The 19,345-nt window shown below is 40.8% G+C and overlaps 2 protein-coding genes across 8 annotated transcripts; one reads left to right on the top strand and one right to left on the bottom strand.

The window, feature by feature from the left end:
• Positions 1–4,208: 4,208 nt before the first annotated feature.
• Positions 4,209–11,037, bottom strand: LOC310676489 (OX-2 membrane glycoprotein-like). Its single transcript, XM_083438456.1, has 5 exons — positions 10,882–11,037; positions 7,970–8,305; positions 7,315–7,632; positions 5,861–6,012; positions 4,209–4,944 (listed from the first exon to the last, which is right to left on the bottom strand). The coding sequence occupies exons 1-5, from the start codon at positions 10,931–10,933 to the stop codon at positions 4,840–4,842; spliced, it is 963 nt and encodes a 320-aa protein (XP_083294582.1). The 5' UTR covers positions 10,934–11,037; the 3' UTR covers positions 4,209–4,839.
• A 97-nt stretch (positions 11,038–11,134) lies between these two features.
• LOC310676525 (uncharacterized protein) lies at positions 11,135–18,549 on the top strand. Of its 7 annotated transcripts, none has more exons than XM_083438535.1 (6): positions 11,135–13,007; positions 13,373–13,461; positions 15,826–15,872; positions 16,589–16,623; positions 17,372–17,416; positions 17,946–18,549. In XM_083438535.1, exons 2-6 carry the CDS (start codon positions 13,436–13,438, stop codon positions 18,144–18,146), a joined length of 354 nt encoding a protein of 117 aa, XP_083294661.1. In that variant the 5' UTR covers positions 11,135–13,007; positions 13,373–13,435; the 3' UTR covers positions 18,147–18,549. The 7 variants fall into 7 exon arrangements, 6 of the variants coding, with proteins under 6 accessions (XP_083294661.1, XP_083294660.1, XP_083294664.1 ...); XM_083438534.1 differs by having other exon boundaries at positions 15,823–15,872; XM_083438538.1 differs by lacking the exon at positions 17,372–17,416.
• Positions 18,550–19,345: the final 796 nt, after the last annotated feature.

Genomic DNA, 19,345 nt, shown 5'->3' with positions numbered 1-19,345 from the left:
CTTTCTTTCTTTCTTTCTTTCTTTCTTTCTTTCTTTCTAAATTACTGGACGAATTTGCACTACCCCGTTTCCTTAAGCAATGGAATGAATCTATAATTTTTGTTCCAGTGTTAAGGAAAAAGCTTAGCAGTCAAACCAGTCAGCTTTTTAAGCGTTCCTGCTGAATTTGTACAAGAGCCATCTTCTTTATTGTCACAGATTCATGAAACTGATATAAAGGGGAAAGCAGGTTTTTGAAAAGGATACTCTTGTATAGAGCATTGTTTTCTGCCTGCCACAATGAAAAAGTCAAGAGGTAACAGACTATTTTAAGAGGTATTCAATTCATAGATCTTAAAGGGGCACCCAGTTCTGAGATCAGATAAGGCCTCGGACGAAATTGGCAGAAACAGCAGTAAACAAAACACAATTGCACTGAATTAGTTCTCATTAAACAGATAGTGCCACTCTAGTGACTTTGGAAGAGTAACGGCATTGTCTGAAGGCCTTAATAGGCGATATAATATACTGGTCTTCTAGCACCAACTTTGTTCAATTTCTTTTAAAACATTTTAGGCTCTTACATAGATTATTGAAACTGCTGTGTCCTGAAGAAACAGACAATATCCTTAACCCAAATATGTTTTCGTGTGCAGGCTGTTTCTTTGGCCCTCTTGAGGTCCTGTCTTCCAAGCCATTGTAACCATGTGAAGGTCAAGAGTGGGTCTACACTTATTTCCCTTTCCATTCCATCATGGTATAACGGCTCAACCCCATCCTGGTGTTCACACATAGGCAGCCGCGTACCATGAGCTCCCAGCACCCGGGGCGGGCATGCGTGCTGGGGGAGCATGTGTGTGTGCCAGGGAATGGGTCACAAAGGGTGGAGGATCTCACCCCAGCCTCCCAGCCCTCACCGCTGACACCGCCAGAGCGACCCCCACACAAGAAGAGCCACACTGTGTTGCCTGCCCATCCACACAGGAGGAGCCTGGCCACTCAACACAGTACTTGGCAGGCATGAATGAGGCACACCCACAGCAGTGCCCCCAGCATGGCCTGATACAGTGCTCCTCTCTGTTGGTTCCGCTGACTCTGGGAGAGGTATGTAACAAAGGAAATCCCCTGTGTTGCAAAAACAGACAATATTAAGCAATACAGTCATACCTCGGGTTGAAGTTGCTCCAGGTTGAGCACTTTCGGGTTGCGCTCCGCAGCGACCCGGAAGTAACGGAACATGTTACTTCCAGGTTTTGCCGCTCGCACATGCACAGACGGTCAAAATGATGTCATGCACGGAAGCGGCGAATCGCGCACAGATGCGGGTTGCGGTCACTTCAGGATGCGAACAGGGTTCAGGAATGGATCCTGTTCGTATCCAGAGGTACCACTGTATTGTTATTTTTTTTTTAAAAAAAATCATTTTTATTAATTTTCCAATAGAAAACATCCAATTAATATATCCAATCATAATCCAATTAAAATAAAAAACTAAAATAAAAAAGACCAAATTATAATCCAAATTATAATTATTGATTTTTTGGAGCTCCCCATACTCTGGACCTCTGAAGCATATCTTCACATCTCAGTCCTGCCTCTTCCTAGCAATATTGTTATTTAAGCAATAACAGGCAACACAATGCTAATAATGTTCTTTTGTATATAATTTTTATTAATTTTCAACTTTTAATAATTATATAATACCATAACATAACAACCATTATATCATTTGCTCTGCCGAGCTTTCGACTTCCATCCGTCCTTTTTCTAGTTTCCTTCTGTTACATTTTATTTTGCACATTTATAACATCTCCATCCTATATTTAACGTTACTTGTCTGAAATAGAATGTTGATTCTTCTCATGAAGAATCTCAGTCCTGCTAGTGTCTTTATATGTGTAGAGTGAGTCTCTAAGTATAATATAAATTTAGTCCATTCGTTCTGGAACGCTTGCTCACTCTGGTTCCAGATGTGTCAGTCAGCTTTGCCGTTTCCGCATACTCCATTACTTTCGCCTGTCATTCTTCTATTGTTGGTAGCTCCTGCTGTTTCCATTTTTGTGCTCGTGAAATTCTTGCTGCCGTTGTAGCATACATAAACAATTTTTGATCTATTTTTGGTATTTCCACTCCAATCATTCCTAATAGAAATGCTTCAGGTCTTTTTGGAAAGGTGTATCTGAACATTTTTTAAAAACTCATTATATATATTGAGGCTAATAATGATCTAACAATATATATATAACCTGTAATACTTCACAATTCTTAAACAGAGAATATATGATGGAGATACAAATAATAAAATAAATCAATATTGTATGAACAAAATACGGAAGGTAATCAATCAATATCACAGAGGTAAACAAGCCTTTCAATAGTCCCAATCCTGTAATCATGCGATAATAGAAACTCCAAGCGTAGCAATTCTTGAACAGAGAATATGTAATAGATTTGCAGAAAATAAAAGTCTATCGCTATTGCATGAACAAATTTAGACAATATAGTCCATCGGTAACCTCTCTATTGATTCCACTGACACTGGGAGAGGAACACCAGGCCTCACTGCACCAGGGCGCCTGCATTGCACCCCCTCAAAAATATGCACCCTGGACCACTGCTCCACTGCCCCCCCCCCTACACTATGCCCCTGCACATTGGCAGATATGTCTGTAGAAAGGACTCTGCATTGTATATGCTTCAGCAAGCACAGAAAGTATAGCACCTTAAAGGCAGATGCCTTATGCCTCTGGAGAAGGTGGTGGTGCATGAATATTGCTGCATGAATTTTCACTGACAAAACCACACCACCACCACCTTCTCCAGAGGCATAAGGCATGCTCAGTTCACACACATTTATAAGTATGGGGGGGGGATGTAAATAGTGGAGGAGGCAGGAAGACCAAAAATGCAAGAGATGAAGTCTGTGGTGTTTCTCTGAGAAGCTCAGAAGTGACTTCAGCTTGCGTTGCCGTTGATCGCAGAAGCACCACCAGATGGCATCAGATGCTCTTCCCATCCAACGATGAGTCACTTAGTTGAAAAAACGACAACTAAACTCAAGCCCAAGAAAATACAACCGTCTTCGTGGTCTTATTTGTCTAGAATGGAATATGATGTGACTGTATAATAAAATATGATATAGCCAATGACTGCAGTTAAATAGGAGCCACAGTTTTATGCATTGGGTCTGACAAAAAAGAACATTGCAAGAATTGGGAGTTTGAGGTCCCCTCACAAGACTATCCCGTGAAAAGGTATGTTGAATGATGACACCACTTTTCCCCAATGGTATTTTTCTTTTTCTTTTATGAATGAGCTGTCGCCCCACCTGGAGATAATTGCAATAGTGTAGTTTTCTTACGTTTCTGTGGTAGGAGAAGCTTAGGCTAATAATGATTTTGTCTCCTTTTCCTTTTATGATTGACACTCACTCCTCTGGCTTACTGGGACATTGCTAACGCCGTTAAAACTACGGATTCTAAAAGTTTTTTAGAAAGTCGCTTTGAGACTTTTTCTCATATAAACCACCAACAAATTAATTATATAAAACAGCAACAAGTATAATAATCTCATTCAGAGGCCACCCTCTGAGACACCTTTATGAGAACTGTGATTCCTCATGTTGTTTAATTATAACAGCCAGTTGAAATTCCTACATCACAGGGGGTTGGACTAGATGACCCTCAGCATCTCTTCCAACTCTACAATACTACGATATTCCACAACCGGCTGCTACCACCTGCCTCACTTCACTTGCCAGAAGCATCTGAAGAAGCACCTCTGAAGAGGATCTCAAGACTCAGGTAGGTATATATGGGAGAAGGTGGCTGGTCTCAAATGGTTTAGTGCTTTTAAGGTCAACTCCATCTTAGAACCACCCTTTGGTGTATTTTTTAAAGCAACCTAGCATCTTTCCAAAAGGCAAAGCAGAAGCGTTCTACCAGGTTTAGATACCAGAAAATAGAAGAAGAAGAAGAGTTTGGATTTGATATCCCGCCTTTCACTCCCTTTAAGGAGTCTCAGAGCGGCTAACATTCTCCTTTCCCTTCCTCCCCCACAACAAACACTCTGTGAGGTGAGTGGGGCTGAGAGACTTCAAAGAAGTGTGACTGGCCCAAGGTCACCCAGCAGCTGCATGTGGAGGAGCGGAGACACGAACCCAGTTACCCAGATTACGGGACTACTGCTCTTAACCACTACACCACACTGGCTCTCGAAAATAGGGAGCAGCCCTGGTCACTAGCAAAGGTGGGAGTGAATGAGAATCATCTATTTTTTTCTTTTCTTATTATGATTCACCAATATAACATATACACCCAAGCTTTCTCAATATTTAGTGAGCTGTTTTATTGTGACTGCCTCACATATATACACATGATGTAAAAAGGTTCAATGAGTTTCCTTTTTCCCTTAATGGTCTTGAAGTATTTTGATATGTATTTTCCATACATGTCACCTCCCTTAACCCAGCAACAGAATCAGAACTTTATCTTCAAGCCATTCATGTCTGTCTCACTTTTATCAGATGGACTGAGTCATTTTTCATTTGAATTTCCACTGCATTTTTAAGTGTCACAACACCAAACTGGCCCTCGGAGTTCACAGTTTCAGAATTCCAATGGCCACAATGCATAAAATATGTAGCAAATAAATATGTTCTGTTTTTATTATTCTAGTCTATATAAACAGATTTTTCAAATAAATAATCATAATATTGCGCAACGTAGCTTAATTCCTGAAGATCCTACTGATGATTTTATATGAACTTAATATAGAATCCAGCAGGCAATTCTCTGTTCGCACAGAAACATTCTGAGTTCACATTCTAAAAAGTCTGGTGTTGTTTGTCCAAAATATATTTCATCTGTTCAGAGGGCTTTCTTCAGGAAATGGTTCCACTACAACTTGTTCCTGAGTATAGGAATAGCTTGCACCCGTCGTGCATCCAGGACATACAGAAAGAACCTATCAACAGAGACAGATTTTACTTTAAAGATGGTGAACTAGATGGGCAGTTCAAGAACGCTGACTTTTGCATGTAAATGTGTTCTCTTCAGAAACTGCAGCAGGGAAATATCTTCTCACATTGACCATATATATTGGCTTCAAACCATTGGCAAGTATGATGACTTCTAAAGATGCAAAGGAGTTTAGTTTTTGCAGCAGGGCCATCCCTACAGTTGCACAGAGGACCTCAGAGAGCAGGTGCTGGTAAGAACTGGTGGCCTGCTTCAATGGTCCCCTTTATTGGAGTTGCATGTACTACATGGTCTACCCATCATCCCCTAAGCTAGTCTGCTGTTCCATCACCAGTTCTGAAATCAGATTCAACTGCTAGTCCAGTAGACTTCTGTACACAGAATGGAGAAAGGGCACCTACTAGTATTGCAGCTTAGGCTGGAAAGTTTATGAACCATTCCTGCTGTAAAGCTTGTACCAATTTTTCTCTTCCTTCTCTGTCACTTCTACAGAATGTTGCAGCATCACAAACATTCTGAGGTGCCAAGTTACTAGTGAACTTTATGATGGTTGCCACCTAAGGATGCTCTGTAGGACAGTAAAATCAATTGCCTCAATATCTAGACCATACAAGAGGCTGGATGGTAAACTTTTGCTACTAAAGTAGGCATTACTGTGCCCAGATAGGCAGTATAAGCTAGTTTAGAGGTTTTTAAAACAAAACAAACAAAAAACAAAATGCAGCAATATTTCAGAATTCAAATTCAACTTTTGAATCTTATTTTTTGAAATTGAGTTTTCTGGCTGTCTAGAAGCTTGAAATCTTAAGTCTTGTGGATATATATATATATATTTTAAAAAAACTTTTTTGTACAACTTTGTCAAATTCTTTCTTACTTTCTCAATCAATCAATATATTTACCATGCATAGAAGGTCTTGCTTCTCATTGGCTGGGTGTAGCCTCCTCCAACGGTACCAGATAAAAAAGAGCAATAGACCAAGGGAAAACATGGCCACCAAAATGCAAATTGCAATAGTGGTGGAAGTTCTTGGCAGCAGATCTTCATTTTGAACTGCAGAAACAAACAAACAAACAAACAAATAAGAATTGCTACTGAAACAGCATCAGAAAAAGTAGTGGAAAATAGCTTGATGTCTATACATAATAAGCTCAGCAGATGTATACCAATAGGGAGGAATTTCAATTCACTTAGTAGTTTCAAAACAATGCATGAACCAAAACACAGCCACCCTTCAAAAATTACACTTATCTGAATTTTGCAATGTAGTTCTCCAGCCAAATAGCATGTGCAAAGGTACATATGTTGGGGGAATGTGTGCATAAAAAGGCATAAATAAGTGAAAATAGCATACTAAAACACATTATTTTGGGGGAACTTGCCTTGTAAAATGTGTATATCATGCAAATGTGCATACAGACATTTGTACATTGTGAGACATTAGCACTAAAATGCTGTTGAAAGGACGAGGACTTAAAAACTGATGTGGAAAAATGTATCTCAGACTGGGAAAATGAGAAACTGAGAGAAACTGAAACTGATAGATTTGTCCCTCCTTTTCTTTAACTGATCCCCAAGATCTACACTGTGTGTTACGAAAGGTGTGCATTTTGGCAGCACTATAACATCTGTGCTGTAGGCAGGTGTGGATGCTGGTGCATACAAGTTGTTGTTGTTGTTGTTGTTGTTGTTACCACTGGCATACGCACAGTATTCGAGGCAGTGTCATGGTGTAAGTACCATCTTGTTTCCTAACATGTCATTTCTTTATAAACATAGGTATTTTATCATGGAAAGATTCATCACATTATATAAACAACACAGCCAGAAGCACAGTCAACAGCCAAGGACATCATTTTATTTTCACTCCCCATCTTCTGTCCTGGATTTTAACACATGTAAGATAATGATTTGTGAAGCTGCCTTTCTTTCAACCGACCAGGAAACAATGTCTCATTTTTAGCTATTCCAAAAGTGTAGTATGGTCTTCAAAATCCCTTTCGTCCACCCCACCTCCCAAAAAAATCAATGTTTTGTTCAGATTGCGGCATTGGTGGTGCATTTAGAAAATGCATGTTCTACAGGGTGCTAAAAAATATTGGGAGTGCCAAGTAAAAGAAATGTTATAGAACTACTGATTTGGCCAAAAGCAGGACCCTCCACTCATGGGGAAACCTGTGCCCAACAATGCGGATCACAACAGGCCACAAAATTTCAAGCACCCTGAAGAAAGGTGGCTAAAAGACTAGAGGTGATGGGCACACCCTGCAATCAAGTTGCCTTCTTCTTTTTTAATGTTCTATGCAATCAGCTTTTTTAAAAAAAGTAAGTTAAACCCAGAATCATCAAACTCACCATGTATAATCCCAGGTATAATCCCAGGTAAAGTCACCTCTTGTTCAGTGTTTAAAGATGGATGATGAATAACACAGGTTATTGTGTTGTCCCAGACATCTTTGAGGAAGACATAAGAAAAATTGCTGACAACGGTCACTGTCTGGTTTAGGTGCTGGGTGACATACTGCTTTGGCTCCACCAGAAGAGGTTTGGTGACCTTCCAGGTGATCTCTGGAGCTGGTCTCCCTGTTGCTGAGCAGCTTATCTCCACCACTTCTTCTTCAAAATTGCCTGGATCCAATACACTCCTCACCGTCACTTGGGGTTGTGTTAGAGCTTTAAAACAAAAGAAGCTAGTTAAAATGTCTTTGTAACTGCTAATTAAAAACTAAGAAGCCTGAGAAAGCAGGTACATCTTTCACTTGGTGCTGAAATGGCAAGAGGTCTTGGTATACTCATAAGTACAAGGCACCACCAAGGGAAGGCTGTATCTGTCATTGCCATTAGATGTAAGAAAGAGAGAGCCCTCTCTGCTGATCTGAGAGCATGGGAAGGGTTGATGTAGGAAACGTTGCCCTTTCAAGTACAAATGTTCTTGCTGAAAAGAAATAACATGGCATTGTTGGCCTTCCAGTAAGATCGCAGGCTTCCTTTAAGATCATACGACTCTTACCATAGACCTTGAGACATGTCCTGCCTGTGATGGGTCCTATGGGAAATACATTGAAGATGCACTTGTAACAGCCTTCATCCTTGAGTGTAACAGCATGGAAGGTGATAGCAGAAACCATCAGTCCACTTTGGGACATGTGGACATTTCTTTTGAATTTGCTCAGTATTGTAGTGCCACCAGCCTCACTGTAAGTAGCCATGTTGGTCTCTTGTTCCCCCTGCTCCTGCTGCCAGGTGATCTGAACAACGTCGTGCTTTTGGGCCAGCCGACATTGCAAAGTGACATTTTCTCCTGCTGTGATGTTCCGAAACCGCTCGTGAATCACCTGTGTTGCACCTGCAAAAGAAGCCAAGACTGCTTCAATTCTTGGGAGCTCAACAAACGCTTAGAACATAAGAAAATTCTGCTGGATCAGAACAAAGGTCCATCTGTTCTCTCAACATCCTGTTCTCACAATGGCCACCAGACGCCAGACTCCTATGGTATTTTCATAAACAGATGGTCAAATTTGGCAATCTCGGATTCTCATTTCTCCTATCATAAGCTCAGTTCTCCAAATTTCCACATCTGTTTTTTATAGCCCTCAAGAATAGCATCTACATTTCCGTGCTCACATAATGTACCTGTTTCTATGCAGATTTTGCCTAATACACCAATTTTTGCAAAATAATTTCCCCAAATGCATTTTTATATCTTCTTTTCACTAATATATGCATATGTACACACACTATACCCTAGTATGTGCATTTTTGTACACACTACTTGGCTGCAAAACTGCACTGCAAAATTAAACTGATTTCCGTTGCTGTTCATGTCCTGTTTTGGTAAGGGCAAATATAGTAGGTCCAACTTTAAATGTGAACTGGATCTTAAATGTGAACTCTTCCATCCCTAAAAAATAATAAACAAAGCATCTATCATCAGCTTTAGCAACACACTACAAACTTCCCACCTTCTCGATAGTCATGTGGAAACTCAAGGCTGTGTTGAAGTAACATTCTCTGATCTGGAAATATTTCTCCATAATCACTGATGTAAGAAATGCACACTTCACCTTCTCAGAGGTACTTTTTTCATTAAATCAGAGAATCAAAGAACTGGAAGTGACTTCGAAATATGTTAAGCTTCTTTTTAAAGCTACACTCTCAGCAAGCAACATGTATAAGAGTGACAGAACAGGTACAATAACAAAAGAATAGATGCATCATATGATAAGTGATAAGCTGCTCTGGAGACACAACCTATGGTCAGAAACAGTGAAGGCAGCTGTATAGAGAACAGCATTCAGGGCCCACCTGAATGTCACAGAGATGATTCATAAGTCCCTAGAGTTCACCTCTAGCCCAGACATATAGTTCTGTTATGTAGACTTGTTTTAAAAGTGTTTCTGATTTCATCTGAGTCTTTATTGATCATTATTTTATAATCATTTTCTGTAACCACTTACGATATTTACTTTTTCTATTTAGCAATTCATACATTTTCCTGAATGAATGAATGAATAAAGCAGTTCAACCACCTTCTTGGTGCAGGATCTGAAATGTGAGACGCCTTGTCCCATATATTCTATTATGTTCCAGATTTGAACCTTGAATAAAAAGTAGATGGCAGGGCTCAGCCCTGTTGCTCCGTGGCACAGATCATTTTCATTCACTACAGGGTCTAGTTCACCACATTTATGTTACATTTTTGTTCCATGTCAATTGGTAGTCTTTGGAGCACCAGTGGTCCATGAGCTTCGATCAGGTTGTCTGTGATGTGTCTATGGATTTGCGGTTGAAGATGAGAGATGGCACATCCATTACATTAAATATCCATATGGATTTTCAGTTGTAATTTGTAATGCTTCTTCTATTGCTTCTGTTGTGTTTTATAAGATTACAAGTGGAACTCAATGGAATTCAAATTGTAATATAATAAAAGTACAATACATGAGAAATGATAGAATGAATAAAAATACAACAAAAACGATGTGGCGTTGCAATGGCTACAAAAGGCAGAAAGATAATTAAATGGTCTTCCAAGACTCACAGCCATTTTCAAGTGATCTGTTGCAGGGGGAATGTTTAGGAACAGCTGTGCTAGAGAATCAGTGGCATTTTCACAGGGATTTTGCAAATACAGTAATTAAACTACAGTGGAAGACAGGAGTGCCTGGTGTGCTCTGGTCCATGGGGTCACGAAGAGTCGGACACGACTGAACAACAACAACAGTGGTAACTTGGGTTAAGAACTTAATTCGTTCTGGAGGTCCGTTCTTAACCTGAAACTGTTCTTAACCTGAGGTACCTACCACTTTAGCTAATGGGACCTCCCACTGCTGCCGCACCGCTACTGCGCAATTTCTGTTCTCACCCTGAAGCAAAGTTCTTAACCCGAGGTACTATTTCTGGGTTAGTGGAATCTGTAACCTGAAGCATCTGTAACCTGAAGCATCTGTAACTAGAGGTACCACCTTATGTGCATTTATCTGTAAATCAAAACAGCATACAGTAAGGGTAAAACCAGGTCTGAGCTACCTTCCGCCGCACTACACTGCACTCTGCTCTCGACAAATAAAGATAGCAGTGGCTGCTGCAGGCACTTCAGCTGATGTTTCTGGGCTGAGCACCACCACCCATTCCTGCAACCACTCCCTGCATAAGCTAATGAGCAGCAGTGGAGAAGGACTAGCTGCACTTTAAAAACAGCTGCTGTTGCAGCAACCGCTATATTACCTTAAAATACCTCCAGGAGCAATGGACAGCTGCCGTATAGCAGCAAAACCACAAGTTTGCCCTTGGAGTCCTGACCAAAAAATGTAAAAGGGGATGGTAGCATCAGACCTAGTGGGACCAACAGTTGCCCTACCACTCCAGGCACTGACATCCCAGGGCCTGAATTAAACTAGCTTGCCATGGTGCAGTACTCACCAGATAGCACCATCATGCAGAATACGAAGGTGAGCCGAAACGCAGAGTACATCTTGCCTCTGTAGTCTTCTGTCCACTGATCAGTTCTGCATTGTGTATTCAGAAATATAGCTACTTCTGCTTTGGATACTCCCAGGGGGAACTGGCTTTCATAACAGCTACACTTTGATGGTAATTGAACACACACACGCACACACACACCCTGGCCCATTTTAACTATAAACAAATTAAATTAATCGGTCTTATCTTTTTCCATTTCAAAAGAATCTGATATTTTCATATCTCAGGACTTTGGATAGTGAGAAGAGAAACATTTCCATATTAAAGCTAAAGGAAGCTTTGCATTCCTGAATGTTATTGTCCCTGTTTTGAATGTGGGACACATTCTAGCCAGGCAAAAGCACTCAAAAAGGGCCTGGCCTAGAGAGAGAGTCTTAAGCACCAATTAGAGAGGCCTGGAGTGCCATAATCGGCCTTTGGGTCTGAGATTCCTCACACTTGAGACAGTAAATAAAACCACTGAGCACACTACAATTTTGACCCATGACAACACTTATTTCTCTAAATCTTCTTCCCCCCCCAAACTTTGTGCTCTCAGGCAAGGCCGCCACATGTGCCTATATGCACCTATTTCTTTCACATCTTCTCCAATAGTAGGTAGCAGGGCAGTGCTGCTTACCTGACTTCCCCACTGTCTATAACCAAGAAGGAGAGACGGAGGGGTGAAATGGCAAAGGAATCAAATTTCTAGCCTGTTTATCTTCCCAAAAGAGCACAAGGCATCAAACAACAAAGTAGTAGAAACAGGATAATTACAAATAAAAAAACCTATTCAAAACCTTCAGAAATAATAAAGGACATCTAAAAATCATTTTTTAAAATACCAACTAAAATCTTTTAAAGCTATCCTCAGGCAACGCATTGGCTCAAGACTTTAGCCCAAGGATAGCCAGGTGATGCTCTCTCGATGTTCTTGGACTCCAGCACCCATCAACCTCAGCTTGCATGGCCAATGGCCAGGGGTGATGGGAATTGTAGTTCAGCAGCATCTGGAGGGCACTGTGTTGGCTACCCCTGCTTGGCCCCTTTCACCATGAGTGCTCACATATTTAATTGTGGGGACAGATGCCTAGCCAATTAGCCTTGCACTTTCTTAGCCTTTATATGCCCAAGTTAGTGTGAGATTCTACCAGGGAAGGGCCATATCTCAGGTAGAGCACCTGCTTTGTATGCAGAAGGTCTCAGGTTCAACTCCAACATTTCCAGGTAGGGCTGGAAGAAAACCTTGCCTGAAGAGCAGCTTCCAGTGTAGACAGTACTGAGCTATATAGACTAATGTTCTGACTCTGTATAAGGGAGCTTCCTATGTTCCTACAACAGCATAAGCTCCTCGTAGGCCAGACACCAAAAGACTAGTAAGACCAAATACTGTTTATTGCACTGAATTTAATCATGTTTTACCCTGAGCTTCTATGGACTCCAATGCTCAGCTGGTTCTACAGACCCAAGATGTCTCATACATAGCAGACGAGGTCAATGGTAGGGTTGCCATATTTCAAGGGGTAAAAATCCGGACACAAAAAGTTGTTGAGATTTTTTAGAGCCAAGCCAGAGCCAGAACCTGAACCAGAGCTGCCCTTGTACACACCCCAAAAAATTAAAAACCAAAAATCCTGAACATTTGCTTTAAAATGTAAAATTCTCTCCAGGTGGGCATGTAGGACCCCAAAAAGAAGACATGTCCTGGAATTCCTAAACGTATGGCAAGTCTGTCAATAGTGTTACATCCATGACACAGCATTCTAAAGAAGAAACATTTTACTAATCACTTTGGCTGCATAATTCATCATACTTCAAAACCACATGTTGTCAGTTTACGATATGTGCTATAAAAGAAAAACACCCAGAAACCACTAGATAGCAAAAAGTTTACCGTACACACAGTTCTTTATCCCCAAGAAACCAACTTCTTCTTATTTATTTCCTTAAAACACAGTTTTTGTAAGATGATTGTTTAAACCTTCTTCCAGGATTTATTTCTATTTTTGTGCTTGGGGACACTGGAAGAAAAATGAGGAGGTGGACATCAGGCTGCTTTGCAAACGAAAGAGGAACAACATTGTGTGGTACGTTTTATGAGCAAACTTCTCTTATGCTATTTTATCACGTGGGCAAAATGTTTAGCCGGAGATAAGGTGATGCACATTGAAAGTCAGATGATGAATCATGATGTACCCCCAAAAAAGAATCCCAGCCATATCACCTGGGTCTTTCCTCTCTCGTTACTAGAAAGCCACAATTAGCCTATCCTGACATATCACTTTGAAGAAGTGACATCATTTATCTCTTTGGCAGCTACACACCTACCTGTGATGTAAAAGGGGAATTTCTTTGCTGTGTCATTTTACTCTATTGATTTTGGTTATGGAAACCATGTGAAAGAACGTTTATACCTTCTGACGGGATTTCACTCTTCTAACGTTATTGGCAGAGCAATTACTATAACACACTCAAAAAAGAAAGGAAGGGGAAGTTGAAAACTCTCACAGAAGAGATGGGGAATAAAGGAACCAAAGAAAGGTACGTCTAGTGTTACTTCAAGTGGGAGGGGGTCAGGTTATCCCAGCTCCAGATTTAACCTCGGACTTTCCCAGTTCAAGCAGATAATGGACCAAACTTCTTCAATGGTTTAATAAAAGCTGTACTTATAAAATGATGTCGGGAGACAAGGCTTCTTGTATACTTGGCATCCTATGTCTGCATGCTTTTAATCTATAATATATAGCTATAGATATGTAGATATAGTTTTAATTCTATTAATGTTTAATTGTTTTTTAATTATTCTTTTTCTGTGTTTTAACTGTTCTTTTTATCTGTAAGCCACCTTGAATCCCTGCCAGGGAAAAAGGCTGGGTTTAATAATGCTTGAGGATCTCAAACCTAGATTTACAGAAGAGGGATCCTAAACCTGAAGGATTGTGATGTTCTACCATCTTAAGGCTGGACTTCCTTGGGATGAGACTGAGGTGTTGGGGATAAGCCCTCCATCCACTAGATGATGCCGTCCAATTTGGCTTTCATGAACTCTATGCATTTTTCTATTAGTTCGTTATTTCTATTAATTCATTATCATAAGGCAGCTTCCTATGTTAAGTTGTGGGCTCTCCTCATTATACTGAAACTTTCCCTTTTCCCTATTAGCAGGACCATTTCTTTTTTTTTTTTTTTTAATAATTTTTATTAACAGGCCAATCACATCACATTGTTCAAATCACATTAGTTCCAGATTATACAGCCAAATTTTAAATTTTTTTGGGGGGGGTACCCATACATCAAGCTCCGCACGAGTCCAAAATTCCAGATGACTCCAGACATCACTTATTTGCTGCTTTTATTAGACAGTTCCATCCAGTTCGATTCGGATAGACCTTTATTACTTTCTTTCTCTTCTTGTTGTTATCATTTATTCCTTTCTTTGCGATCTCTGATGATTTTCACAAACAGATTGAAAATTTGGCGTCTCTGTGTGGGTTTTATGCTCTTCCAAACTCATATTATTCAGGAACAACCTCTGTTAAATACTTCCATACACAAAGTTAATCTTCGGTCTGTCCATTATTTTTCCTCAGGCTAGCCCAATAAATCAAATAAATTAGGGGGCTCTGTCAGGTCAAACTTGCATTCCAACATTCCTTCTCTTTTGCACAATCCTGATTCTCCTCCCCCTGTTTTCTTCTCCGGCCAGCCTGTCTTGGCGAGACGCCATTTTTTTTTAACTGCGTCATAGAAATTTTCCTCTTTCTCACCATTCGATCTTCTCTTATTATATTATATTTTCCCCCACACAGTTCTTAAAGTTCTGTTTATGATTATTGAAACGCGACGATCTTATTTCTTTCTGGGGTGGAGGGTTATTATTATCACATCATGTAAGGAAAAAAAAGAGTTTTTTCCTCCACCCCCCCTTCGTTCCAGCCATACATTCTCCTAGTAGTGGTTCATCAAAAGATTTACTTATCCATCCGTCGCTCCCGGTCACAGAGATCCATTAATCAGCAGTCTTATCGTCGAGCTTCACTTGATATATGTGCTTCAGCCTTCCTTCCAATCCTATTATTTCCAATTATAATTCCAAGCTGAAGCAACCAGCACGCGCTGATTGGAATCGGCGTCGGGAAGATCTGACTCCACCGAGGGCTTGTGCCAAGTGTTCGGCACCCCCATCTCTCGGATCAGGGGGTGCATTATGAACACCGCTGGCAAGGCAGTCCCCCCATCTCCTTGGGGGGGCCAGGAAGGCTGCCTACTTCCCATAGCAGCCCCTTAATACCTCGTATGGGTCAGAGAGATGTTATTGTCAGCCATCTTCCAATGCGCCACCTAGTGGCCCCCCATTAGCAGGACCATTTCATATTCAGATGGGGTGTGGGCATTATTTCATATAAAAATGAACACAATGCAAAGAAAGAAAGACAATTCCAATGTCTTGTGTTTGCTACTGTGCCGCGAATCACTTCACACACCCATTCATGTAAGAGTTTCTGTATGTAAGATCAGTTTATCTCTCTTTGACATGCCTCTGCCTTAGTTAGACACCCAGATGAAACAAGGAGTTGGAGAAATGGGTGCTAAGGGAAATAGGAAGCTGCCTTGCACTGATCCGGACCATCTAGCTCAGAATTACCTACAATGAATAGCAGCGGCCTTCCAAGAGTTTTAGGCAGAGTACTCTCCCAGCCCTTATTGGAGATGTTTGGGATTGAACCTGAAACCTTCTGCATGCAAAGCAGATGCTCTACCACTCAGCTATTGCCCTGATCTGGGAGAGGTCTTCCCATCTCAGGTAGGGAACAGATATTCAGAAGGGGAAAGCATTTACAGTACTTGTACACTGTGGCTGAACTCCATTCTCAAACAGCTTCTCTGGTTTTTATGTTGCAGCAGAAAGCCTTTGCCCTGCCTGAGGAGAAAGAAATGCTTTCACATCAGAAGTGAGTGAGTAGTTACGTCTTTAAGCTTATTGCAGAGCCTGGCTAGGGGGGCTTCTGGAGCATCGCTAGTTTGGGGCGGCATTCAATCGCACACTGGCAAAGTCAGGTTGTGCAATTAAATTTGGTTTGGAGGTCTTGCGCAACAAACCCATTTCCCCCCAAAGACTGGCCTTTCCCCATCATGTCGCTTGACGCAACGAAGGAAACCAGAATGAAATATTGATAAATAGGCTGTGTAGAAGTGACCTCCGTCTCCAGAAAATGACAAGACTGCAGCAGAACTTCGGGCTTTTCAGATCTACCAGAACCCCAAGATCTACAAACTAGAGCCTACCATAACTGACCAAATTAAAGGACAGGGTGCCTCTGAGCAAAGGGTTTTGGGGTTTTTTCAGTATTAGAAATGAGGTGATCTTTCACAAAAAAGCCCACTCCTAGTTACCATAAGCTTTTCTTATTTCTGCTGCCTAATTTAGGTGGGTAAAGGTAATTTTGTTGTTGCTATTGAAAATCAGGAGGCCTTGCCCACTGGATCCCGATCTACCTTCTGCACACTCCTGCAGTAGGGATTTGATCAAGTGAATAGTTTGAAGATGCTTGATGTTTCCATGCAGCTGAGCAGAGCAGGATCTATGATATTTGTAGTTTCTCATGCCTACCTCAATGTCATCGTCGTTATTTTTACACTCAAATCTTATTTCTGCTTCTTCTTCCAGTACAAGCTGAGGATGTTTCATCAGTTCATGATGAGGTACTGAAAGATTTTTCCTGTCCTCTTCAAGATTGTGTTTATTATTTATATTTATATCCTGTTTTTCCTCTGAGGAGCTCAAAGTGGCAATAGTTATTTCCCTTCCCATTTTACGTTCCTAGTAAGCAAACCCCTCTTCACAGGAAACCTGAGTATTGCAGCTTTGTAAAGGGAACGGGGTCTCCTAGCAACTCTCATTACCCTTAATGAACTACAGGATGCCTTGGGGGAAGCCATGATTGTTTAAAGTGGAGCAATGCTGCTTTAAACATAGCACAGGTCAAGGCCGTATTGTATTTATTAATTGGTAAAAGCTGCCTCTTTTGCTGTTTACTCTAGAAGGCAAGATATAAATGCATGAGTTAAATAATTAAAAAATCATATTTTTAAAAAGACAACAAATTCTTTAGGTTTACAAAATGTTGCTTCAATATCTTTTCAGTCATATATGAAAACTGGCAGATTGTAATACCTAAGGTCAAGCTGATAAATGAAAAAGAGGCCCTGCTAGAGCATAACTGTGTTACACTAACAAGGGATTATTTATTTACTTGCGTTCTGAACTCTCTTGTCCCATTTGGTTCCTATTCTGGTATCATGCTCTGAGGCAAAGGAGTGTAAAGAGAAGTTTGGGTTTTGCATAAGGATGAGTCATAAATTCTGTGTGAACTTGATGGCCTCATACGAACTGGGAAAATTTACAATGTTCGGCAGAGGTAACCACTGAGAGAATTTTTTGTTGTTATAGGAATGGCTGAGTTATTCTGGGAGACTCATATCTCATTATGCTCAGGTGAATGCCAAGCACAAACCAACAAAATATATTTGTGACTGAGCCCTGCTGAAATCCATGATACTGAAGTATGGAGTTAAATACTTACAGGGACTCCAGATATTACAGAACTCCAACTCCAGTCACCCCTGGCTACTGGTCATGTATACAGTTGCTGGGAGTCGAATAATACCTCAAAAAGAGTGGCTAAATGAAGTTGGAAGTAAATAATTGATGGCACCCCCCCCCATCAAACAATTTTGTGACTGGGGTAGGGAAGTAAACTCTTCAAGGGAGGGCCAAGCCAAATTATTTTGCATTAAAAACAAACAAACATGACTAAGTGTGGAAACCTGGAAAACTGAAGTTAAGATAGATAAAATGATAAACTGGGGGGGGGGGGCGGGCGACCAAAATTGACAGATTATCCAGTTCCTAGCTGCACTACCAATGATTGGTAACAGTATTAGGCAGAAGAATTTCATTTACAGACTCCACACACAATTGAAAGCTGCATTTTTTATGTTAAAGTTGATTTCTTTCTTCCCAGGAGAACACTGATGACAAAGTCTCTGCAGAGCCCTCTGAAATATGCTACGCTACGCTTGACCATATTATTAGAGGAAATGACATTAAAGGACACGAAACAAGCACTACCACCATCTATGAAGATGTCATCATTATTCCGAAAAGAGTGAGCTCTTCCAGCTTCCAGTACAACAGTGACTATGATGATGTTGTGAAAGATTAGTTCTCCTCTTTGGGATAAGAAAACATTACATTTCGTAGCATAATGACGAAAATTTCATTGCCATAAATATTTCCCACTACATCAGCTATAGTGCCTCAAGGTGTTTTGGGTGGTGGTGACACATGCATTGCATAAGCACCTGCGCTCAGAGATCTGCACTGGTTGCCAATTTGCTACTGGGCCAAGTTCTAGGTGTTGCTATTAGTATATAAAGCCCTTAACAACTTCAGTTTACCTATGAGATTTCCTCCCCTCATATATGACCACTCAACTGCAGTGGAACTGACATGGCTGCAGGTGTCAAATGATACTTGTTCTGCATTTGTAAGAACTCGATCTTTTCATGTGGCCGCACCTCCACTTTGGAACTCCCTGTCTATTGATATCAGGAAGAACCCCTTCACTGTACAGTGGTGCCTCGCAAGACGAAAAGAATCCGTTCCGCGAGTCTCTTCGTCTTGCGGTTTTTTTCGTCTTGCGAAGCAAGCTCATTAGCGGATTAGCGGATTAGCGCTATTAGCGGTTTAGTGGCTATTAGCGGCTATTAAGGGATTAGCGGCTATTAAGGGATTAGCGGATTAGCTGCTAAAAGGCTATTAGCGGCTTAGTGGATCAGCTGATAAGCGGCTTAGATGATCAGCTGATAAGCGGCTTAGCATCAGCTGTTAAGCGGCTTAGATCAGCTGTTAAGCGGCTTAGAGAACAGCTGTTAAGCGGCTTAGGGGCTGGGGAAAAAGGGGGGGAGGGGAAAAACCCCCGCAGAACTTGCAAGACATTTTCGTCTTGCGAAGCAAGCCCATAGCAAATTCGTTTTGCGAAGCACCTCCAAAACGGAAAATCCTTTCGTCTAGCGGGTTTTCCGTCTTGCGAGGCATTCGTCTTGCGGGGCACCACTGTACTCCTTTTTGCACCTGCTAAGAGCATTTTTGTCCAGACCAGCCTACCCAGATGTTTAGAAAGCTGGGGTGGGTTTTAATCGAATTTTGGTCTATTGTTATTTTAACTTTTCCAGTATCTTAAATGATTGTTGTTAGTTTTATTGTGATAAATTTACTGTTTACTGTGTTAGTGATAATTTTATTTTAGCAATTTATTTATCACTAATTATTATTGTAGTTAGTGATAATTGAGGTTTTTTTAAAAATAATAATAAAGTGGTGTATAAATTTTACAAAATAGATAACAATAAACATACCTCT

This window comes from Podarcis tiliguerta (assembly GCF_965153285.1).
Source record: "Podarcis tiliguerta genome assembly, chromosome: 4".
Taxonomy (NCBI): Eukaryota; Metazoa; Chordata; class Lepidosauria; order Squamata; family Lacertidae; genus Podarcis; species Podarcis tiliguerta.
This window is presented reverse-complemented; position numbering and strand designations above follow the sequence as displayed.